The sequence below is a fragment of the Amphimedon queenslandica genome, unplaced genomic scaffold (genome assembly GCF_000090795.2).
Source record: "Amphimedon queenslandica unplaced genomic scaffold, v1.1 AMPQUscaffold_13501, whole genome shotgun sequence".
Taxonomy (NCBI): Eukaryota; Metazoa; Porifera; class Demospongiae; order Haplosclerida; family Niphatidae; genus Amphimedon; species Amphimedon queenslandica.
In genome coordinates this window covers 508194-531376 of record NW_003546263.1, presented here as the reverse complement: position 1 = coordinate 531376, position 23183 = coordinate 508194, and the positions used below count along the sequence as shown (strand labels likewise).

At 36.6% G+C, this 23183-nt stretch overlaps 5 protein-coding genes and 1 pseudogene across 5 annotated transcripts in view; 5 read left to right on the top strand and 1 right to left on the bottom strand.

Annotated features, from left to right (window-relative positions):
- The window catches only part of LOC100634262 (NADPH--cytochrome P450 reductase-like), a 19658-nt gene extending 19116 nt beyond the window's left edge, over positions 1-542 (top strand). The window contains exons 9-10 of the mRNA XM_019993081.1: positions 3-58; positions 271-542. Of these exons, the coding sequence (XP_019848640.1) occupies positions 3-58; positions 271-415 (201 nt within the window). The 3' untranslated portion in view covers positions 416-542. The remainder of the gene's footprint in view (positions 1-2; positions 59-270) is intronic.
- Positions 543-785: 243 nt separating this feature from the next.
- On the bottom strand, positions 786-2284 carry LOC100634136 (adiponectin receptor protein 2 pseudogene; annotated as a pseudogene).
- Positions 2285-2421: 137 nt separating this feature from the next.
- On the top strand, positions 2422-3681 carry LOC100634009 (adiponectin receptor protein 2-like). Its single transcript, XM_003384071.2, has one exon. It carries the CDS (start codon positions 2538-2540, stop codon positions 3603-3605), a length of 1068 nt encoding a protein of 355 aa, XP_003384119.1. The 5' UTR covers positions 2422-2537; the 3' UTR covers positions 3606-3681.
- A 54-nt stretch (positions 3682-3735) lies between these two features.
- LOC100637197 (actin-related protein 2/3 complex subunit 3-like) lies at positions 3736-8587 on the top strand. The gene is made up of 7 exons (XM_003384013.3): positions 3736-3817; positions 3858-3957; positions 4005-4081; positions 7263-7331; positions 7498-7624; positions 7688-7779; positions 8320-8587. Exons 1-7 carry the CDS (start codon positions 3812-3814, stop codon positions 8380-8382), a joined length of 534 nt encoding a protein of 177 aa, XP_003384061.1. The 5' UTR covers positions 3736-3811; the 3' UTR covers positions 8383-8587.
- A 102-nt stretch (positions 8588-8689) lies between these two features.
- Positions 8690-15070, top strand: LOC109580216 (ras-interacting protein RIP3-like). Its single transcript, XM_019993148.1, has 7 exons — positions 8690-8863; positions 10837-10893; positions 11978-12180; positions 12329-12627; positions 12926-12984; positions 13908-13979; positions 14228-15070. The coding sequence occupies exons 2-7, from the start codon at positions 10837-10839 to the stop codon at positions 14801-14803; spliced, it is 1266 nt and encodes a 421-aa protein (XP_019848707.1). The 5' UTR covers positions 8690-8863; the 3' UTR covers positions 14804-15070.
- A 283-nt stretch (positions 15071-15353) lies between these two features.
- LOC100633882 (uncharacterized protein HI_1586-like) overlaps positions 15354-23183 on the top strand; it is an 8936-nt gene continuing 1106 nt past the window's right edge. The window contains exons 1-21 of the mRNA XM_019993080.1: positions 15354-15522; positions 15575-15669; positions 15740-15852; positions 16230-16295; positions 16379-16452; positions 17200-17249; positions 17342-17383; positions 17430-17473; positions 17672-17719; positions 17773-17834; positions 17926-18013; positions 18236-18327; positions 18464-18567; positions 21066-21329; positions 21377-21413; positions 21648-21758; positions 22277-22496; positions 22670-22786; positions 22847-22970; positions 23031-23113; positions 23173-23178. Of these exons, the coding sequence (XP_019848639.1) occupies positions 15395-15522; positions 15575-15669; positions 15740-15852; positions 16230-16295; positions 16379-16452; positions 17200-17249; positions 17342-17383; positions 17430-17473; positions 17672-17719; positions 17773-17834; positions 17926-18013; positions 18236-18327; positions 18464-18567; positions 21066-21329; positions 21377-21413; positions 21648-21758; positions 22277-22496; positions 22670-22786; positions 22847-22970; positions 23031-23113; positions 23173-23178 (1968 nt within the window). The 5' untranslated portion in view covers positions 15354-15394. The remainder of the gene's footprint in view (positions 15523-15574; positions 15670-15739; positions 15853-16229; positions 16296-16378; positions 16453-17199; positions 17250-17341; positions 17384-17429; positions 17474-17671; positions 17720-17772; positions 17835-17925; positions 18014-18235; positions 18328-18463; positions 18568-21065; positions 21330-21376; positions 21414-21647; positions 21759-22276; positions 22497-22669; positions 22787-22846; positions 22971-23030; positions 23114-23172; positions 23179-23183) is intronic.

Genomic DNA, 23183 nt, shown 5'->3' with positions numbered 1-23183 from the left:
AGAAAGGGAAAGAAGTTTGGGAACTTATTGAGGGTCAAGGTTTCTTTTATGTGTGTGGGTAAGAGCTCTTTCATCTTCTCTAATTTCCCTCTTACTACTCTATTAATTAAATATTGATGCCACTTCTGTTACCATTATATTAAAATTCTATTGCACACATGATGTGCATGTCATCTCTTGCCATTCTCTTTATGTACATGTATAAATGTATTTCTTTATTTCTCTCTCTCTCTCTCTTACAATTCTTTTTCTCTCTCTTTCTTCTCTTAGTGATGCTCGTAATATGGCACGTGATGTACAGAACACACTGTTGTCAATAATAAAGGAACACGGAGGAAAGACAGAGACAGAGGCTACTGAATACATTAAGAAGCTTCAGAAGAGAGGGCGCTACCTTCAGGATGTGTGGTCATGAACTGTAGGGTACTATTATATAATTTTCTAGGTAAAAATAACATTTTATTATTATTATTATTATTATTATTGATATTAATTTTATTTTTATAAATGAGTTTGTTCATGTGAAGTTTGATTTAAGAGGACTTTTATGACTGAGTGGTGAGATTGTGGCTAGATTGTAATAAAGCTTCTCAGCTAGCCAACACACAGTGATATCACAGGCTGTCTTTTTATCTGTTACAAATTTGGATACATGTGGAATCGATTGATGTATTGTTGAATGCATGTAGACAGTATCTTGTTATTAATAGCAGCTTTATCAATGAATAGTGTCTCCAGTTCTTTGTTCATTGTGTAACAATGCTGGTGGGATGCGACTACAAGAATTGAATCTGCTAGAATTCTTTTCAATTTACTTTACACTATAAAAATTATAGCATTTTTCTGCTAATCTTTTTGATAATAAAAATGTATGAGTGCAAGAAATATAGGACGAGAATAGAGTGTCTGTTTGCGTGTGACTTAAATATTTGTGCTAAGTGTATTGTTATTACGGGTAGTGAATGTGAATTTACAATAATAATAATAACACTGTTGTGCAAATAAGTTGCTGTAATTCTTGATTTTCGGAGACACAAAAAAAAGAATTAAAAAATCAACAGGATTAGAGTACACTTACGCAGTCGTCCAGTAGGAACCGATTCTTGATCATATTGATTAAATTATAATAGTGAACAAGGGCTGCCAGGATAACGCAAATGTGAAACAGCTGATGACTGTGTGCATATACATCGAAAAGTCCAGGATACAACCTCTCTGGTATTCGTGTTACATACAGGATTGCTCCGCCCGTATAAAGTGCCGCCATTAGTCCTAGCCCTAGCAGGTACGACCAGTACGGCTCTACTGGGCCTTTCTCAACGAAAAGTTGAAGTGTTGGTACTCCTCCATAGAACCCAAACGAAGCGAAGACTATGAAACGTAGGAGTCTGTGAGAGTGCTTGTGAAAAACCTTACACAGGCTGAAGGTAATGCAGGCAGCACACAAGATGGCTATCATCACTATGTGAAAGGTCCTTGATATTGGGCGACAATAAAAGGAGTAGTAATATGCTGGGATGTTAGAGCCCGCTATTAGTAAAGCAATGCCGGCGTAATCCAACTGACAGAAGAAAGTGTAATACCATTCGGAGTGATTAGACAGAGTGTGGTAGGTGGTAGAGCAGAAGAGGCATATCATGGCTGCTATGAAGAATAATGAGACGATGGCTTGCTCGTGGAGTGGGAGTTCACTTATGGTAACGTTCTCCTCAAAAAGGTGAGTAATATTGTCACGGAATAGGAACACACTCATAGTGAGGCCAAGGAATAGTAAGAAACCAAGGAGATGGGTCCATATGTTCCACGTCTGCGTGTGTATGGCAAATATTGTTTTAATGCAATGAAAGATGGATCCCATAGGAGGTCTGTGACTAGTGAGGAGGAATTCATTGTCCCTCAGCCAGAGTGGGAGAGACTCGAATGAAACTGATTTCCAATTCTTTGAGACTCCAGTGACCCCTGGGACAACACTGTTGAGTCCAGACGAGCAAGACGGGCTTGGAGAAGTGGATACAGCTTCTCTCTTACGTGTAGCGTCCATGATCAGAGTCTCTTCCTTTCTTGGTTTGTTTGTACCGTTTCTGGTGTCAACAGCGAGACTATTCAAACGATACAGTATAGACTAGTCTAGCAGCTAGCCTCAGCGAGAGAGAGAGAGGGGGGAACTTTGATGAGACTTTTTATTATGTCATCAGAAATAGTCACAGCTCATATCGTGCATGCTTTTGTGGAGACATATCTTGTGTCCAATGGTCCGATGGATCATATACTATGGACGAAGCGATATGGTGACAAAGTAGGTGTGGTTTGTGCCCATGGGCGTGGCTAATTTTTCGCGCGCGATCCCGCGCGTTGTTCATTATGACCGACCGACCGACCAGCTCCACCTTTTAGTGATCAGGCCATTGATTTGAGCCATGATTCTAGCATGAGGGATTGCATTGATCATTGATGCATTCCTCAGTTCTCAAAGGCATGTAAACCGGGTATAATAATAGTTTCTCCAAATGCTTACAGTGCCACTCGTCTTCTCATAAATGTCGGAAACAAAGGGCAGCATAAAGAAAAGAAGGAGAAAGAGAAAGACTCCTCAATCTGGGGCTCAGTCTGAGGTAACTATGGAGGATCTCCTGTCTTCCTCCTCTTCCTCTCTAGTGGCCTCTGGTATCTCACACATTGAGAAGATTGCCAGTCGTGCTTGGAATGCTGTCTCATTTGATTCACTCCCAGAATGGCTACGGGACAATGAATTCCTTCATTACCATCATCGTCCACCGATGTACTCAATACGTGGCTGCATTAAGAGCATATTCCGTATGCACACCGAGACATGGAATATATGGACGCATCTCGTTGGGTTTGTTTTCTTTGTTTCTCTCACTTTGAGTGTTTATTGTTTTCGTGATTATATCACGTTCCTTTTCGAAAGCAACATTGTCATTAGCGACCTTCCATGGCAAGAACAAGTTGTCATTTTCATCTTCTTCCTTGGAGCAATGACTTGTTTATTCTGTTCGACTGTGTTCCACACTCTTTGCAATCACTCCCAGGCAGCTCACTCCATTCTAAGCCGCTGTGATTACTCAGGAATAGCTTTCCTCATCACTGGCTCTAGCATCCCTTGCTATTACTACTTCTTCTATTGTCGTCAGCTATCAAGGCACATACACACTGCAATCCTGGCAGCACTCTGTGTCACGTGCATTTGTGTGAGTCTCTGGAGCAAATTCAGTACACCTAAATACCGTCCACTTCGTTTTGGAATGTTTGTTGCTTTTGGGTTATATGCGGTAGTCCCAGGTCTGGAATTAATATTAAGTGGTGGCTTACTAATCAAGCCGTATGCTGGTTATATCACGGGTGTGGTACTAATGGGGTCCCTCTATCTCATAGGTGCTAGTTTATATGTTCTGAGAGTACCAGAGAGGTTCTTCCCTGGTAAATTCGATGTCTGGGCTCACAGCCATCAGCTGTTTCATGTTTGTGTTGTGTTGGCTGCTCTGGTCCACTACGATACATTGTTATCAATGGTAAGGGACAGATTGGCACTGGGTGAGGAGTGTGATCCAAGAAATAGTGCTAGCATATTGCAATTTGTGTATTAATAAATTGATATCCAAACTAATAATTTTTATGTTTTTTTTTTGATATTTATTTAAGGTGATCATTTTCTAAATAGTATCTAATGCCAAAATACAAAAAGCACATCATTGCATGCCGCCATCTTAATGAAGGTGTGGCTTAGTAGGCGTGACCACAACTCACGTGATCTCGTTAAATCAACTCAGCCTAAAGATCGACAGAGAGAGAAATGACAGTAAGTGACTCCATTGTAGATTCTTTATTATCTTGTACAGTCTTACCACTCATCATTCAATTCTGATGACGCCCGTACTATTGGTAACTTGGCCCTGTTGCCCTTAAGGACGTCCTTCAAGGGCCCAGCACCAAAATCAAGTAAGACTTGCCACACCCCTTTTATAACCACACCCATATTCCTTCAGATGATGATCAAGATGTCATTGACGAGGCCTTGTATTATTTCAAGTCGAATGTTTTCTTCAGATCGTACGAAGTGAAGGTATTAATTTTCTGCATTTTTTAGAAAAATTTACATTAATTATCACTTTATTGTGGGGCCTGTAGGCAAGTAAAGTAGGAAATTTTCCTTAATCAATTTGTTTTATATGATTTTGAAGTTATCATATATGTATAACACTTTATTTTGAGGAGCAAAACTCTTGCAGATTCATAAAAATGAATTTTTCGCAGAAATAACTTTGTGGATTTGTTATGTTAGTGCCACGCCTTTATTGGCAATTGAGATATTTAGCAGAGCTTTAATGTTGTGGTTGCATGCTAATTTGTGAAAACGCAAAAGTATTGCTTCTTTAAAGTAAAGTGCTATAATGTATGGTCTATGATGGTGAGGGATGGTTGGGATCAACGAAATATAAACAACTAGTTCATTAGTTAGAACAACCATATAATTACTAATAAATGATATTCAGACATGTATATAAATTTAAAAGGAATAACTGTAGTCTCTGATCACCTCTTAGGCAGAACCATGTTTGGTAATACTAAAACTGCTTCCTATCATTAATGTATCTGCTTTGTATTACATGTGTGTATAGAGTCTTGATTTGAATTATTTCAAGATTCATTATACAGTTGAGTTATAGATTCAAGTTGCACCTATAGTGGAGTTTAAATTTATTTGCATCAAAATTTTATACGTTTAACAAAAAACATAATACTGTAATAGCTAATTGTTTTTGTCCAAAACTTATGTAGTGTTCATAATTTTGTTGTAATCTACTCAAGTAAAATTATACTAAGCATTACATGTTTATGCAGTGGATACATACTGTGTATCAAGTAATTGGTCAAGATTTTGTTTTTGCAAATTTTTGTGTTTCTAAAAGGTACACATACATGTACATGTACATGTACATGTAAATATACATTGTATGTACATGTAAGTGGTTCACACTTCATACCATAATACCGTATAGCGGAAAAATTTTATGGATTTCACGTTTTTTTTAAATTCACGAAAATAAAATCTGCAAAAATCGATTCAAATACGGTTCAAGATGGCCGAAAAGTAGAAAACCATGAAAAGAAAGCTATGAAATTGATTTTGAATGGATCAGCGAAATTTTTGGGCCATGAAAATTTTCCACTATACGGTACATATTTTGACTGATTCACTCGTGATAAATTTCAAAAAATTCTCTCATGTTTGGCATTATTGGTATACAATGTACACATACATGTATGGCATTAACCCTTTAACACCGATAGACATACATGTACGTCAATAACATGAGGGGGTGTAGTATAATTGTTATTTTCTTTTTTATTCATGGCAATATAACATTCTAGATAGCTTAAATAACTTCTTCTTTCATCTCTCTAACATATATAACATTGTCAAAGACTAAAAACACGGTATATAGGTAGAAAAGTCCAGTAGCGCGACCCTAACTGTTCAAAATGATCAGCAGCCGAGGTAAGTTACCTAGAAAATGACAGAACAACAAAAGATAGGATGTTTAGACTTACTTTTGGCTTGTGAAATCCTCTAGAACTGAGCAGAAAAGGCGAGCGACTCGAGAGAGCTGCTTTGCCTAACATTTCAATGGAGAAAAGCGGTGGATGTGGCCACATTTTGCCTAGCAACGGCTTAGCAGCCATGCCTCCTCGATGAATCACAGTAGCGTTTCTACTCGTAGCATCTTCTCCACTGACTTCTGCCTCTTCATTCTTTCACATCCTGCATACTAGGCCCTGCTTAACATGATAGAACTCACTCTTTCCCTTCGCCAAGTCCGTGTAGTCAAATAAAGCGGTGAGTATCTTTACAATAGACGCTGCATTGCTTTATGCTGCTTCATTTACTAAATACTTATTCTGTCTAAGGATAAACATCCCATAAAGGCTGCTAGCAAGTTTCAAGTCTCACAGGACAAGATCTTGAGAGATATGCATTGCTAAACTAGTACCACCAGAAAATTATTTTTATTCCAAAATTAATTTTGGTGTTAAAGGGTTATTGCATGGTAGTACAGTGTATATCGTACAAGATGATTTATTGGTGAGGAATTAATATAGGCGATTGGCGGTTCTATCAAGAAATCGCCAATATAAAATCTGCCATTTTGTTTTAATCTGAGCATGCTCAATGGCATGTGGCACATAATCGCCAATATAAAATCTGCCAGTTTCTTTTCCAGAGGCAAATTCGGCTAATATTACTCCCACCAAGAGTAGATAATAATTAGAGGAGAGTGTCCTACTGTGCCTATACCCCCTGCTTCATCACCGCGTAGAATTGAAGAGTCACATTCAGGATATTTTCAGTATTTTTGAGTAGTTATTTGAAAATAACTACTCAAACTCAATGAAAATACGGAAATAACCTGAATGTGACTCTTCAATTCTACGCCATGATGAAGCAGACCTTATAGCCAGTAGGACACTCTCCTCTAATTATTATCTACTCTTGCTCCCACCAATAGACCATCTTGTATGTTTTGTAAAATGTAAATACATTTGGTAAGTGTTTGCTTGTAGCAATGACAGCATACAGATGGCTGAAAAATTGTGTTGTCAGATTTCAAAGTGTCTTTAATTATTACAGCAATATGTTATTATTATTATAATGTCTATGCTTATTACAGTTTCCTCATTTGGTAAAATGTTAAAATCACCTGTGCATTCATGTGTGCTTCATTTTCTCTATAATTTGAGTAATAGCATAATCGACTATTTTTCCTTTCTGTGTGGGCATGATTACTGTGATAGTTCTTATTCGATTGGTTTTTGATGTGTGACAGCTGGTGTTGTTAGACTTGGTTTGTTTTTGGTGAAGATTGTGGGAAGAAGAAGTGGGGAAAGACAGATGGAGATATAGACAGATGCTAGGAAACAAGTCAAAATATACATGTACATATACATGTATATGTACACACCTAGAAAAAGTTTAGGAAATAGAGAGGGGGAGGGAGGGGGTGGGGGTTACAACGAGAGACTATGGGAGATGACATAGAAGGATATTAGGAGTACTATAATTGCATATTGTTACAATATCATTATACTCTACAATTACACGCATTGATCTACTTATGGAAACTAATACTCTATTGTGCTCCATTAAGGCCAACCATATCTCTTGTATACATATTGCATGTTGTCCTTTTGCTTTCATGACATTACGTGCCTGTGTACTTTGGCTTGTTTATGTTGTTTTATAGGGAACAGCTGATAGAGTGATGATATATTTAACCCTCTACATTAGTGAATGCTTGAAGAAACTACAAAGAGTAAGTACATGTACGCATGAACAAAAGCCACCCATAAATACTTGTACATGTACATACGCGCATTCATGTTTCTTGTGTGACTTATTGGTACATTTGTTCACAGTAATTTTGTATTGTTAGTTTGTTCACTCTACCATACAATAAATAATTCTATTTTATTTCTTAGGCCCCAAATCGTGTTGAGGCTCAGAAGTCACTGGCAACTCTTGCAGTCAGCAGCTTTGATATCCCTGGTGACCCCAACTTCCCCCTTAATAGCTTCATGTCTAAACCAGCCTCGAGGGCTGAAGCTGGTAAGAGGGAGAGAGGGAATGGAAGTACTAAAGTCATTCTATGTATCATTTCTATCATTTTAGATCAAATGCGTCAGTACTTTACTCAGATGAGGCAGGAGCTTGGCCAGCGTCTTGTGGAAAAGGTTTTTGGTGATGGAGACAAGCCAAGCAAAGTAGGAGAGAGAGAGAGAGGGAGGGAGGGAGAGAGGGGGAGAGAGAGGGAAAGAGAGAGAGTGAGAGAGGAGGCAGTAGATATGAGGCACACGAGTCATTGGTAGTATGAATAATTAGGTCTAGTGTTTGTGGGGGACATTATATATTGCTGATTGAAAGCCAGACTGTTACCATTCATGACTTGTCTACCAGATCAATCTAGTGTCAAGAGTACATAAGGGTTTAGGGCTAGTGTGTAATGACTTAAAATGCCCCTAGAGAAAGAGAGAGGGAAAGGGAGAGAAGGAGACGAGTAAACAGGATATGTATGACTGGTAGACAATAGTGATTGTGCTAATGTGAGAATTAAAGTGCCTCTTTGGCTATAGTCTCTTGACAGAGTTGTAGCATTCCATTAGCAATGGCATTTCTGTCCTTGTGTTTGTTTCACTTTGACATATGTTGATGATGCTGTGTGTTCTCTTGTTCTCTCTCTCTCTCTTTTCCTCCCTCCCTCTCTCTTTTTCTCCCCCCCTCTCTCTCTCTTTCTCACTTCTCAGTGGTGGATTTGCTTCACTAAAAGACGTTTCATGGACAAGAGTCTTTCTGGTCCTGGCAAATAGGCAAATAATTCAAAGTTACCAATAGATAAGAGGCATAACTGTTGTGTTTTAATATTTTGTCTCTCATGATAGCCTGTAGATTTTATTATTGTTTTGTTATAATAATTTTATTATTACTGTACTGATTAAACACTTAGCTGTTGCTTTTATTTCGATTTGTAGCTTAGATATGATTTTCAAAATAAATTATTTTACTTTGTAAAAATTGATGATAAAAAGAAAATTAAACTTCTTAGTATACGGAGTAGTTCCGGATAGTATACGGAAGTCGCGAGTATACATAATGAAAATTGATCGATTTTTATGTGAATCAGCAGCTCTCTCTACACCGGAGTCACTGACTTGGGTTGACGACGACGACGACGAAACTCGCCAGCATTTCTCCTGCTACTCCTTACTGCTATATCTGTAACAGGATAGAGGTTAAGAGAGGTAGCTCTACGTCGCAACAGGAAAGAAATAGCAAGAGCGTCCAGTCACGGTACGAGTCATTACAGTATGATTGTCTCTAAAAATAATATCAACTGATAAAACAAAGAGACTCACAGTGAAATAATCTGATTTTATGCAGTAGTTACTCTATTTAATGTGCCCTGGGTGGAAAATGTACATGTACATGTTTATACATGTATTGCTGCAGATGTACATGTACCTGCATTATACCAAGAGTGGATAATTATTTACTCTTGATTGTACTGAAATGTGTAAATTGTGTTGTCTTACACTGCATTCCAGCATATTGTCATTATTATTATCATCATTATACTGTTATTATTATTATTATTGATTATTATTGAAAAGTTGACGACCTTAGTATTATTGTACAAATTGTTCATTTTTAAACTTCTCAAAAAAATCTTTACTTTGTAGACAGTAGACTAATGGTTTGTTACTACATTTATATCATTATTATCATTATTATACATTCGTGTTATACTAGCCTAATGGAAGGTGACCAGTGTTAGTACAGGGTAACCATTGGGTGTGTAATATTCACTCACTCTCACACTCCCTTTCCCATGGGCACATTTCTCTATGGCTGCCTCTCACATCACTCCACACATTAAGGAAAGATATTATATGATATTTAAGGCCTGGAGAGTGTGTGGTTGCTTTGGGTCTACATGTACATGTATATAATCATATGTGTGTCTCTCATTAATGATATCTTTAAGAACACCCACCTACATTTGCTGTTAGAACTATAAAATTTGATACTGTATACTATTATATTCATAAAGATGCTTGTTCATTTGATACTTGTCCTTAATGATATTCAATTGCTTATCATTAATGTTGCCTTTGTGTGGTGGTTCATAAGATATCTTTATTATTGAGTTTTATTGTTTATATTCATAATGTGACTACCATGAATTCTTTGCCATCTTGTTTTGACTGTCATTACATTGTGTTTGACCTTTGCATGCACTGTCCTTGCAGACGTGGGCATAGAGTGTTTAAGAAAGGAAGAGTGGGAAACTGAATGGACAAAGGGACACTCTGTGTGTGTGTGTGTGTGTGTGAGAAAGTGAGAGAGATATTAAACAAAGACCCCCAGAGAGAGAAAGAGGAAGGAGGAGGGGAAAGAGGAGAGAGGATGACAAATGAGGATTAAAGACATTGAAAGCTACATTAGAGAAGTGATAGAATTTGATCATCATTAATTTTTTGTTCAATATGTACATCTACGTAAATGTTATTGCAATGCTTGTTATTCGAGGTGTTGGCAGCCTACATGTGCGTAATCAATATCATAGTAAGAATAATATTAATACTTGATTGAATGGACACAAGTTCATATTCCATACAGTGTTCCTCATATTAGATTAAACACTAATTCACTATCACCACTACATTACAACAATGCCATAGTACAAATAATGCCTTTAGTGATCATTACAATAGTATATTGTGTATTCCATTAGTGTATTGTGTATGGAGACAGATGTTTATGACAGTTGATAATAGTACTATGTGTATATGTGAGTAGTTTTAATTGAAAGAGTAATTGAAAGAGTAAATGATGCGAGTAACGAAGAGTGTTACTGTGTAGTGTAGGGACATGTGTGTACACGTATGTTAGAGTTATGTACATGAGTGTTGTGTGTGTGTGTGTGCATGTTTTATGATGTGTGTTATGTGGTTTGATTGGTTTTAGTGTTGTTGTTAAGGGGAAGATAGGAGAGTCTATAGTGTTAGTGTAGGTACAGCCTTACAAGGCCCAGCCTAATTGGTTTAGTGTATTTCTGGGGCTTGTGGAGTAAGTCACTGATTGAATATGAAATTGTTTGCACTTTCAGACTTTGTGACTGTAAAATCACTACTCTTTCCTTGTAATCTCTGCCTTCCTTCTTCCTTTCCAATTCCCTCTCTCTGTCTCTCTGTCTCTCCCTCTCCCTCCCTCCCCTCTCTCTCCCTCCCTCTCCCTCCCTCCCCCCCTCTCTCATTCTTTAGATGGATCTAACTGCTTGTACAATGACAACACACGGCCTAATACCAGCATCACTACAGGTCAGTCCATGACTCCAGTGTACATTAGTAGCTGTTTTTGTCTTTGTTGGGTGGTTGGTATGTGTCTTGTGCAACTGTATATCTTTGGGCACCTATTAACAGCTATTTAAAGTACAATACAGTCATTCCTACTCCCACTCTGCCAGTTTTTTGTATCTATGCAATTACATGCAAAACAGCACACCCTCCTAATGACTGGCATGCAAACAGTAAATCAAACTCACACCTGTCTGAATTTACATAGACTTGGTTTACCTACCAATACCGACAAACAGTGGAAAAATCACACACACACACACAGTCCATCTAAAGTAATACGATAGATGTACTACTAAATGACTTATTACGTACAATATGTGTATGATTAAATTTATAGAGTAAATTATATTGATATTCTTGCTCAATCAATTCTTACTTTTAATTTCACATGACGATAAACATTTAGTTAAGGTAATTAGGAGTGGCTACATTCCTAAATACCAGAGGGTCCATTTACTGCTATACACGGGTTAATCTCCTTTGCCTAACAACTCTACGTATCCATTAACACAATTTTAACTATAGCCTCAAAGCCAAGACACACTCTTTGAAGAGAGATATTAGTATGGCATCAGATTATTAGTTTAAACTTTTTAGTGCATCTTGCGTAAATAGGTATATGAGGTACAATTGTACACGTGTACATGTATGTGTGTACATGTACATGTATATTGTGCATGTACATGTTCTGTATATATTCTAATAGCGTATGGTTTCATACATAAAATGTATCTTTTATGTTTTTGTGTGTGCGCCCTTATAATTTTTCTGGTGTGGGCTAAGCTAGTAAACTGATACTGATGGTTATTTTATATGTAATCTTAGACTTTGAGTAGTTTTGCGTAATTGGAATTGTGTCACTTACTATGATACTAATGAGGTTTTATGGCTTAAAATTCACTTACTGACTTACTGTATCTCATCTCTTTCTTCCTTTTTCTCTTCTCACTCCTGCCTCTCTCTCCCTTCTTTTCTCTCCCCTCCCTCTTTTTCCCTCCCTCCCTTTTTCTCCCTTCTTCTCTTCCTCCCCCTTCCTCTCTCACAGCCTGCTCCTGGCTTGAATGGTAGGACTGCCATATTATGTCCAGCCAAGTCCGGTCCTTGGGAGACCATTGTTACACATATTCCTCACCATCCTCCTCCTCCCTGTATCCTCTCCTCTCCTCCTCCTCCTCTACCCACTGAGATACCCAAAGAGTCAATCATTGCTAATACTGACTTCACTACAACATCCCTAATAGCTAAAAGGTAAGACTCTTAAACCCATTTAAGTGTATACATAATCTTGTATGTCAATGCACTATCTACATGTACGTGTATAAAAATACAGTCTACTGTTTCATTGTGTAATAGTAATGTTGTTATTCTTTTTTTCCTCCTCCTTCTTTACCCTCAGGCGGTTATCAAGTAAGAAGAGAAGACAGCAGCAGCAGCAGCAGCAGCTACAGTCTCATGGCCTCTCTTCTCCAAATAAGGAGTCACACAGCAGGCTATCAGATGATACTTCAAACCGCTCTGTCACGACTACCATACCAACGACCAGCCCTCCCTCCTCCCATTCCTCTTCTACATTGACTCATCCTGTGCCCTCTTCAATGAATGGGATCAGTACTTCACACGTAATGGCTGTACCAGCTCCACAGTATGTCCATGTACCCATTACTGCTTCAATGGGCCTCCCTCATAATAACACAGGTATAATGAGGATTACATGTATTGTTATGTATTTGGCCGTTCATATATTTTTATTATATCATTAATAGATGTCATAAACCTTATTTGATTTAAACTCGCTCCTATTCACTTGATAATTGACTTGTTTTTGCTTTCAAAATGATAGTAGAGATAATAATAGCTACTTTTTTAAGGAGTGAGAGTGGGAGAGTGTACACATTTCAGTGTTTGTTGATTGTTTTTATCGTATCATGAATCATTCCTTCTCTCTCTCCTCTCCCACTTTCTCTTTTTCCTTTCTCTTCCTCTTTCATTATAGTATTACAATTGCCACATCAGTATCAACTTGTCCAGCAACAAGACACAACTAATAAACAGGTAACTTAAACATCTTACAATACTGTTACACATACAGTATAGAGCCATTGTTACCACCTGATTCCTTTTGTTAACTATTGTATAGTTTAACTATCCCTGGCTGCACTGAAAGGACTTTTGTGTACTAATTATGCACCAAATAGTGTAACTCTATTTTAGTTTGCTGTTAGAAAACATGCTATATTGCATTGTGTTGAGAAGAGAGAGAGGGAGGGAGGGAGGGAGAGAGAGAGGGAGGGAGGGAGGGAGAGAGAGAGAGAGGGAGAGAGAGAGGAGAGAGAGAGAGAGGAGGGAGAGAGAGAGAGAGAAAGAGAGAAAGAGAGAGAGAGAGAAGGCAGTGTTAAGGAGAAAGAAAAGGGAGAGAAGGGATGGAGGAGGAGAGAGAGCTATATCAGTTAGATATGCCCAAATATACATTTCTAGATAATCACACATTGTGTATACTCCATTGTTAATCAGAGAGATAAGAGAGAGAGAGAGTAAATCCTACAAGTGTGAATGGGTATTGGACATCAGCCCAATGGTGGCATCATTTGAGTCTTTAATTTGATTAGCATGGTGCCGTACAGACTACCCATCCAATGAGACTTGATTTAATCCAATTCTTATAATTGTATTCTTTTAGCTTATGATATTGTAATAGCTGGCATGCTATGGATTTTTGCATGTGCACATTTTTCTATTGTCTATGCATGCAATAGTAATATGGATTAATTGACATAGTCTGTTATACCCACACGTTCTGTTAGTCACACACCCTTGGATCGATCACCTGGCCCAATACATATTCATGTAGGGGTATCTCAATCCTATGTTAGTACACATAAATGTATGCATTGTTTTAATACTGTATATGTATTCAGTGCACTTATATTGCTATGCTCTTATTGTTCTTTAATGATTGATTGTTATTTTGTTTGAAGGTGTTGTATTGTAAGAATGTCAGTGAAGATTCATCAGTGAGTCAACAGCAGCCCCAAAGCCAAGCTAATAAGGTATGGAGTGTGAATTGTAATTTAATGAGAGAGAGGGGGAGAGTTGGAGGAAGAGACGTGTTTGTCTGTCACCTGTAGATATTTCCTATATACTTGTACTTTTGTTCATTCTTGGTAATCTATCACTAGTAGTGTACATTGCAATATTGTTATTCACTTTCCTCCTATTTCTCTCTCTTTCTCTCTCTTCTCCTTCTCTCTTCCTCCTCTCTCTCTCTTTTGCTCCTTCTCTCTTTCTCTCTTTATAGTCAACAACTTCAAAAGACTTCAAATGGTCTAACGCTCATGTCTTCATAGCCAAGAGGATACAGGAACATCAAAAACAACTCAGATTACAAGAGCAGCAGAAGCTACAGCACCAGCAACACATAGAGCAACAAAAGATCCACCAACAACGGATAGACCAACAAGCACTCCATCACATGCAACAACAACAACAACAATTACTACAATTACAGCAACAACAACAACAATACGCCTTATTACATGTGTATGGCTATGGTCATCACCCTACTCCAACAACTGCTAATTTCATTACTCTACCAGATATCCATCAGCAGCAACCACTCTGTGTTAGTGGGCTACCACTAGTCCAGCCTCCTTCCTCTCAGGTTCTTGGGTTAGTCCCCCAGGGATTAGGGCATCAAACTGGAGGGATGCCCCTTACCCTAGCCCCACCGACTGACCTACAGGCTTATATTGCCTCGCAGGGTATGGGTGGGTCTTGGGTTGGACCCACTGTTCCAATCGTAGGGTCTTGCGTCGTTAATCCTTTACAACCTGCTGCTACTGGTCTATTGGCAACCACCTCTTGGGTCAAGTAGTGATAATCATTCGACTTGTAATCTTCCTATAGTGGAATAATTGTTTTTCAATCATCTTGCTAGTTTGGTATAGACAGACACACGTGCACACCCCATCCCACACACACAGTCACATGTGAAATTTAAATGTTATTTGTACTATTTTCCAGTCCCATCTTCCCCTTCTCTTGTTAACTGTTTCCTTTTGCATTTAAACAATAATTTTTTCTCAGATTTATTCAGTTCCTCATTATTATTATTGTTATGATTATCATCATTTTTGTTATTTTGCATATCCCCGACTTTGCGTTTGTGTATTTTATTTTATTATTTTTGTCTTGTGTTTATAATTATAATAACAACAGTTATGCACATTCCAGTGATTCAATTATTATGGACAATTTACAAGAGTCTAAGTATAGACTAGATGCAGCATTGGCAGCTAAAAATAGATTGAGTCTATGAATTCATTATGACTGAAATCTATTGCATCATTTCCTTCAGAACAATAATTTTTTATTAATTCATTGTAGGTCATCATAACAATGAATTAACTCTTATAACTAGTGGGCGTGGTTTTTAATTGGCGGCATTGTCTGCAAATTGTAAAAGATGTCACTCTTTGTCTCTCTCCTTCTTGCTCTTTTCCTTGTCTCTCCTATCACAGGACAGTCCGGAGACATGGAGCAAAATTGTTCCTCAGCTTTTAAAGTTACCTATCCCTCAATCCTGCTTGCAAAGTATGGAAAAAACCTTCCAGAAGCAGCCATGTTAACATCATTCTTTTTGTAGTATACAGTTCCAGTTTATTGTGGATCTTCCTCCTTATTTAGATGTTGGTGTTCCTCTACCGGAAAACATTAACATTACGATGCTCAACAGCGATGGTATGGTCGAATATATACACGTGTACCATTAACACCTCCTTCTTCCTCTCTCTCCTGTGCATGTTTGCAGGTATCCTATTGTTTAGTGGCAGTATCGCAACTGTTAAAGATAATGGAATGGCTGATCTCTCTCATACATTTACTGATGCTCCATTTGATGATGCAAATGAGACACTTCATATGGTAACAAACAAAAATTCGTATCATAAGTTGTGCATGCAAATTGCAAGCACATGTGTACTGTCTCATACACTAGTGATAATAATAATAATAATAAAGTTTGACCTGGCCCTGTATGTGAACTAAGTTGTATAGTACTTGCAATTCTAACTCTGCCAAAGTCTTAAAGTATTGGTAGTTATTGGGTATTGTACATAAATTCAAAGTGTATTTGCATAAGATGATTTTTTGGGCAAGAATTATACTGGCATTTTGTGAAGAAACCACCAATACAAAATTTACCATTTTGTTTCAAGTGCTCAATGACATTTGGCAGCATAATCTGGTTTTTCTTTCCTTCAAATTTACATAATTCTTGTGTTTCTTAATGTTGTTCTTAGGGCCATCATACTCTCACTGTTAAAATGATTGATCAAGATGGAACAGAACTATGCAGCAATACACAGGTACACACAATACATGTACATTCATTCCTTGACTCTACTCATCCAAGGCTGATACTAATAACATTTCTTCTTATTTCACTTAGACTCTCCTATCAATTCCAGGCTGGTTGACTATACTGCCACCAATATTAACTGCAGTCATTGCCATTGCTTTTAGGTTAGTATAAATGTCATATTCACAAAATGAAAATCCCAGCTAAACATGAAAGAGAAACCAGTCTTATGTCTTTGAGAGAATATTCATTGGCAATGCTAATCATTATGAGCTTCTGAGGGATACAAAAATAACATTGGTCATTCATGTGACAGTTATTATTGTAACTAGATATTATATTTGACTATAAATATATACAGTATAATGTAGTACTAGTACTCTCTCATGTTTACTGCTATTCCTCTGTTGCATGTGCTCAGCACATGCCCTTGCTGAATTCATTTAAGCCAATCATCAAGTCATAAATTACTTTAACAAATCCTTTTAACTTGGTAAAAACCCTTTAACATGTGTACTTGCTAGTTTGAGGCATTTAGGCGGAAGGTATTACGTGAAATTACGTACCATGACGTATCCACATTTTTAAGGCGTTTGCGGTTAACAGTAGTTTAGACATTCGCAGGTGCAAATTGTACCTACTTTGTACCTGTGTAGATGAACATGATAAAAATTAAAAATTATAGAGTCGTCAGCTGTACGTTATAAGCTTAGAATATTATAAAAATAAAAATTAAACCTTGCGTAAAAAGCTTCTACACATAATAAGGATTATCAGAAACTGTAATGGTTTTTCTAAGCACATTTTAGTAAAATGTCAACTTTGGACTCTCACACCTTAAAGCATCCATGCATTGTAATTGGTATTATGTATATATAATGAAAGTTCATAAGTCAATACTTTTTATGTAGGCAAGTTCTGTTGGCTCTTTTAATTGGAATATGGCTATCTGCTTGTCTTGGTAAGTAAACTTGTTGCATTAAACCACTTGCTTTGCCCCTCTCCCTCCCTCTTTCTCCCTCTCTCCCTTTTCTCTCTCTCTCTTTCAAACAGCACGTCAATATAATGTCTTTGCAGCTCTTCTCAGGACTCTTGGTATTATTTAATGATAATAATTTTATGAATAATTAATTTGTTTTAGATTATTACATTGTTAGCTCAATGGGAGACTTTGACCATGCTGAGGTGAGTGTGTGGAAGGAGAAGGGGAAAGGGAAGAGAGAGAGGGAGGGGGAAAGAGAGAGGGAGGGGGAAAGAGAGAGGGAGGAGAAGAGAGACAGAGAGAGAAGGAAAGGGAAAGAGAGAGAGGGAGAGGGGAGTGAGAGAGGAACTTAGGAAGAGAGAATTAAGAGAGAAAGGTAAATATTATTACATTTTTTTCAGATTATTATTGGCACTTTTTTCCTTGGTGGTCTAATTGGCCTAGTACAGGTTGGTAGTGCACTTATGATTATCGTGTGATAATGATTCCTTATCCTTTGTAGAGATCGGGTGGTGGCTTGGGATTAGCTAACATATTCAGGCGCTTTGCCAAAACTAATCGAAGGTGAACTGAAGCATTTCATAACATCCGTCTCACTCCTTCATCTACCACTCCTCTCCCTCTCTCTCTTTTCTTTCTTTCATTTGTCTTGTAGGGCTTCCATTATTTGTTTCTGTGTGTGTCTTCTAATATTCTTTGATGACTACACAAGTATATTAGTTGTGGGAACCAGCATGAGAACTGTAAGTTAACAAAACTTTTGGGACACTGATCTTTTGCATGGAATTTTTCATTAAAGAAGTGTTTTGTAGTTGAAAGGGAATTACATGTACATGTACATGTAAGTTGGTGGTTGGTACATTAAATTTATCAATGCATAGAGGTTTTTGTTAAGGAGATCTCACTGTACATAGATGCATGTAGTTATGGATTATTGTATCTTAATAAGATCTTTTTTTATACAGGTTATGGCAAGCTCTGGTGTCAGTAAGGATAAGTTTGCATTCATTATTCAAAGTATGGCACCAACAATGGCTAGCTTCATACCAATATCAAGGTACACTGTACTCTATTGAATCTCATTTATCTCTCTCTCTCTCTCTCTCTCTCTCTCTCTCTCTCTCTCTCTCTCTCTCTCTCTTTCTCTCTCTCTCTCTCTCTCTTTCTCTCTTTCTCTCTCTCTCTCTCTTCAGTTGGATTGGTGCTCAGTTGGGGTATGTTAGCTCTGGTTTCGACAACTGTGTTTCTGTTACACCCAACAAGTATTCTCCATTTGAAATCGTATCACGCTCACTACGTAAATATATATGCACATAAGTACATGTAAACAGATAGTATACAAGTAGATAAAAAATTCCCCATTAGTAATGTACACGTATAGTACATGTAGTAAATACTCCACGAGTGATGTAGCCTGAAAGTTTAAAGGAGTTGCTTGAAAATAGTACACCTGCTGTATATTTATGGAATTCACTGCTCCTACATGTAAAATAGTAATAACTACATGTTTGTACATGTACATCTACTTAAATTTTGGCATGTAGCGGATGTGCTGAGCTGTTAGTGTTGTATTCAAGGTGTAGTGCTCATGTGACTTCTTGCCAGTAGATTGTCTAGTTGCTCAAATTTGGGCCAAAGACCCTGTGCTATAGCACAGCATATTTTGACAAAATCACAAGAAGAGAGTGCTCCTTTTTATAATTTTTTGATACATACATCTAATTATACACGTTCTTATTTGTGTAGAAAGTTAAGCTGACTCCAATTAAAGTTTGGTTTTTTTTAATTTTAAAAGTTGGTCATAAATCTGGCGAAAAAACCTGTACCATAGTACAGGGAATTTGGTCAAATTTTTGTCAAAAATGGGTAGGAGAGAAATCTCCATTTAAATTTTTTTCTAATGCATATATATGTCCTTATGTTATGTTTCAAATTTGAGCTGATATAAATATATCTTTTATGAATTTTGAATATTAAAACTTGGGCCAAACACCCCCTTTACTATAACAGGGACTTTGGTCAAAATTTATTAAATGGCTATGAGAAATTTTTTTTAATTATTTTTTCTGATGCATATATTGTAAATTCTCAAATAAAAGCAGGGTACAAATAAACGCCTTGTTAGGAATAAAATAGAAGTATAAATACGCAAATGTAGCCTACAAATGTCACTGTTGCCTTGTAAATACTTGGTTATACCCTGAAATTACTTGTGTGAGGTCCTGAGTTATAATCCCACTGTTGGCTCAATTTTTATCACTTTTTTTCGAGGTCCAAATGTCATTTTATGAAATTAGATGCCTGGGCTTTTATTTGAGGATTTACGGTACTTGTCCATATGTTATGTTTTGAATTTTTAACTGATTCCAAGCAAAATTTATTTTAAAATAAATTTTTAAAGTTGCTCCAATTGCCATGTACTGTATTGTAGTGCAGCATGCTACAGTTCACTTACATGTGGTATACTTGCTGGGAAACCATTGTTGTACATGAATTATAATATCGATTATTTGAATATAAGAATCAGAAGTGGCATACATGTATATTTTACTGATTTTTTGGGTGAATTACTAAATCATGATTATGATAGAACATGATACTGCATGTATAGCAATTATACATACATTGCTACATCGACAGGAAGGAAAGAAAGAGTTCTGTATACCGGTTTATTTTTGCGGTGAAATATTTTTGCAAATTTTAGGGTTTCTTGCTCCTTTGTGAAATTTTTTTTGAAATTCTACATTTGCACTGCAAACCATTTGTGAAAATTGATTCTGCGAAATCTTAGAAATGCAAGATTTGTGAAAATTTTCTACCGCAAAAATAAACTGATATATGGTATCTGAGACAAGGTTAGCTTTAAAATTTTTAGTTGGAATAATTTAACATTTTTAGTAAAAGAACTACATGTACAAAATGTAATAAAAATAGGGTGTAATTTCAGGCCATTTTTTGAATGAAGACATGATAGTCAATACTTTCTTGAAAATGAGAAATTTTGGAATTAGCTCAAAAAAGAGCTGATGTACATGTACTTCTTAATTAAATGACACAGTACTATTATGCAACAAAATTTAATAATTGTGTCTTTGTTGATATAATTATGAGTGTAAGGGTATATAATATTAAGGTACTGTATGTAGCTGATTTATTTTGTGGCCTCAATTTTCAATGTTTAAATAACTACTGTTAAAATTAATTTTTGTGATTTACTAAACTTTTGTCATTTAATGACATTCATAAAATTTAGTAAAAATTGATTTTAGTGGATTTGAACCTCATGAAAATTAATTTCACATGAAATAAATTATTGTATAGCGGAAAATTTTCGTGGCCCAAAATTTTTGTGGATTTTGCATTTTTTCAAAATCCACAAAAATTGATTCACTACGATTTAAGATGGCTGAAAAATAGAAAACCACGAAAATTGAAGCCACGAAATTGATTTTTGAATGGATCCTTGAATTTTTTGGGCCACTAAAAATTTTCCGCTATACGGTATAGCTACAAAAATTAAAAAGTTTTTGTTTTTTCACAAAACAGCTTGATATTGAATTTTGAAAAAAATGAATTTGATTCATACAAATAATTACACTATAATAGAGCACGTTTTGTTGTTAAGATGCTGTTTTATATCATTTAAATAAATTTTTATTCCATAAAATTGTTTTTCAATAAATAGTATCCTGATTATTTTGTACAGCCCTATGTGAGTCATACATGTACATGTTTATGTACCATGTATGCCTAAACTCTTAAGTTAATTTTGTTATTTTTATTCATATCAAACAGCATACAGGTTCCTACCAATACTGATGCTCTTTTGCGTCATCCTTGTCTGTATACTAAACCGTGACTTTGCTTGTATGCTCACTTCTGAGAGAGAAAGTTATAAAGAACTTCACAGATCAACTCAAGCCATTCCTCCACCAGTTCCAGTTTCACGGCCTTCTGTTTCTCCTCCTTTAACTGAAAGAGAAGCCAGGGGTGATAGGCAGGAGCTTCATTGCTCCTCAGATATATCTAATAATGATGACTTGGAGGACACTAGTGAAGGTATGGAGGAGGAGTGGGATGGATTTTATTTTTATGTTAATTTGTAGGACCCTTGTCTCCTAAACGTGGAGTACCTCACAGATGGTAATAGAGAGAGAAAGAAAAAAGAGAAGATGGGAATAAGACAAAGGGGAAGGGAGGGAGGAGGGAGGATGAGAGTGGAAAAAGGAATAAAGGAAGGGAAGGAGATGGGGAGCGAGGAAGAGAGAGGGAGAGAAAAAGAATAAGGAAAGATTGAGTGGGTGAGATAGATTGGGAATGAAGAATGACATAATGAATGTGTAAAATATAAATTAATTTATTATTTTGTTTCTTAAGGTTTAATGCTATCATTCCTTTTGTTATTGTAATCGTTCTAACATTTTCTGGTATGATATTGGACGGTTGGTGGTTCATCAGAGAAAACAACAAAGATGATAGCAATGAAAGGTAGCCACACCACCACTTTCAACACATATGTCACCTCTTTCTCTCTCCTTTTTTCTCTCACCTCATTACTGTAGTTCTGTATATTGCTTAGTAATTTACATGTACATGTACATCATTTTATCTCTATTGCTTATTTCATGTACCAGGCATGGGTCAAAGCATTTGGTGCTTGACCCAAAGCACAAATAAGCACAGTTTCTAGTGCTGCTTGCAAGAACCTTTTAAAAAATATGTCTGTACTTTGTACATGTACTTATACTTAAATACTTTCTCAGATTTACTAATGTGCTTTAAGTTTCAAGCACTAGCACATAAATCAGTACTTAGCATTTCATGAAGTGCTTGTGTACTTGTGTTTAAACTACCAGTATAAGCACAATCTAATTGGCACTCAAAACACATTTCAGTACTTATACTTGTGCTTAAGCCCAGATTACCGTGCTTTGATTTTATATACATGTACATCAATTATTAATACTATTATACATGTACTTGCATTCATGTTTCTCTAATGCTAGGATATCAGTGTCTATTACTAATATATTTGGTAATGCTGATGCCATGGCTGCTGTCATATGGAGCGTTTGTCTGGCTACTCTTATCCTCTCTGTTATGTTAATGGTCCAGAAGATACTCTCATTCTCTGAAGTGATGACCTCTTGGATTGAAGGAGTGAAGGATGTCATTGAGCCGTTGTTTATCCTTGTTCTTGCTTGGGCACTAGGCAGTGTCATTACTGTATGTTATTATAATATTAGCTCATCCATAGCCGCATTCACTTTCATTAGAATTTATTGTCATGTTTGTTTGATTTGTTAATGTCATTCACAGTAAATGCTTTAATAGTATCAAGAGTGGATGATTATTCATTTCTGTTGCATTATTAATTTGTCTTTTCCTTCCTCTAATAGGAGACTCAGACTAGTAATTTCATTGCTCAGGTACTCCGTTCTGGTAATATTTCTGCTGATTATGTTCCAGTGATAACAACCATCATTGGATACTTCATGGCCTACTGCACTGGATCAGTACGTTGATCACTCTCTAATTAAAGTAATATTTCAATATTATTTCTTTTCTAATTTTAGGCATTTGGCACAATGGGAATATTGTTCCCACTGGTTATTCCAACAGTCTGTCATCTGACTGATGATCCTGACATTCAAGTACAAGCTGCTGCGGCCATCCTGTCTTCTTGCATATTTGGAAATTGTAAGTTAAAAAACACGATAATTTGCACTAGTAATAAAATTATTTTTTGTATCCTTAAAGTGATGTCTCCTATTGCTGATCTCACTGTCCTCACTCGTGTGTCTACTCAGTGTGACCTCAACTCTCACATCAAGACCTGCTCTGTGAGACCACACCCATATTACATCATAATTACGTCATATTTTTTTGTTACTATTTTTAGCCTTATGTCTT

What these genes read in the sequence shown, in the direction of transcription:
- LOC109580216 (XM_019993148.1), top strand. Translation starts at nt 10,837, where the DNA reads ATGGATCTAACTGCTTGTACAATGACAACACACGGCCTAATACCAGCA. An exon ending in TAATACCAGCATCACTACAG is followed by an intron (nt 10,894 to 11,977) that starts GTCAGTCCATGA and finishes CCTCTCTCACAG; the next exon opens with CCTGCTCCTGGCTTGAATGG. An exon ending in CCTCCCTCATAATAACACAG is followed by an intron (nt 12,628 to 12,925) that starts GTATAATGAGGA and finishes CTTTCATTATAG; the next exon opens with TATTACAATTGCCACATCAG.
- LOC100634009 (XM_003384071.2), top strand. Translation starts at nt 2,538, where the DNA reads ATGTCGGAAACAAAGGGCAGCATAAAGAAAAGAAGGAGAAAGAGAAAG.
- LOC100637197 (XM_003384013.3), top strand. An exon ending in GGGCCCAGCACCAAAATCAA is followed by an intron (nt 3,958 to 4,004) that starts GTAAGACTTGCC and finishes ATATTCCTTCAG; the next exon opens with ATGATGATCAAGATGTCATT. An exon ending in AGCCTCGAGGGCTGAAGCTG is followed by an intron (nt 7,625 to 7,687) that starts GTAAGAGGGAGA and finishes CTATCATTTTAG; the next exon opens with ATCAAATGCGTCAGTACTTT.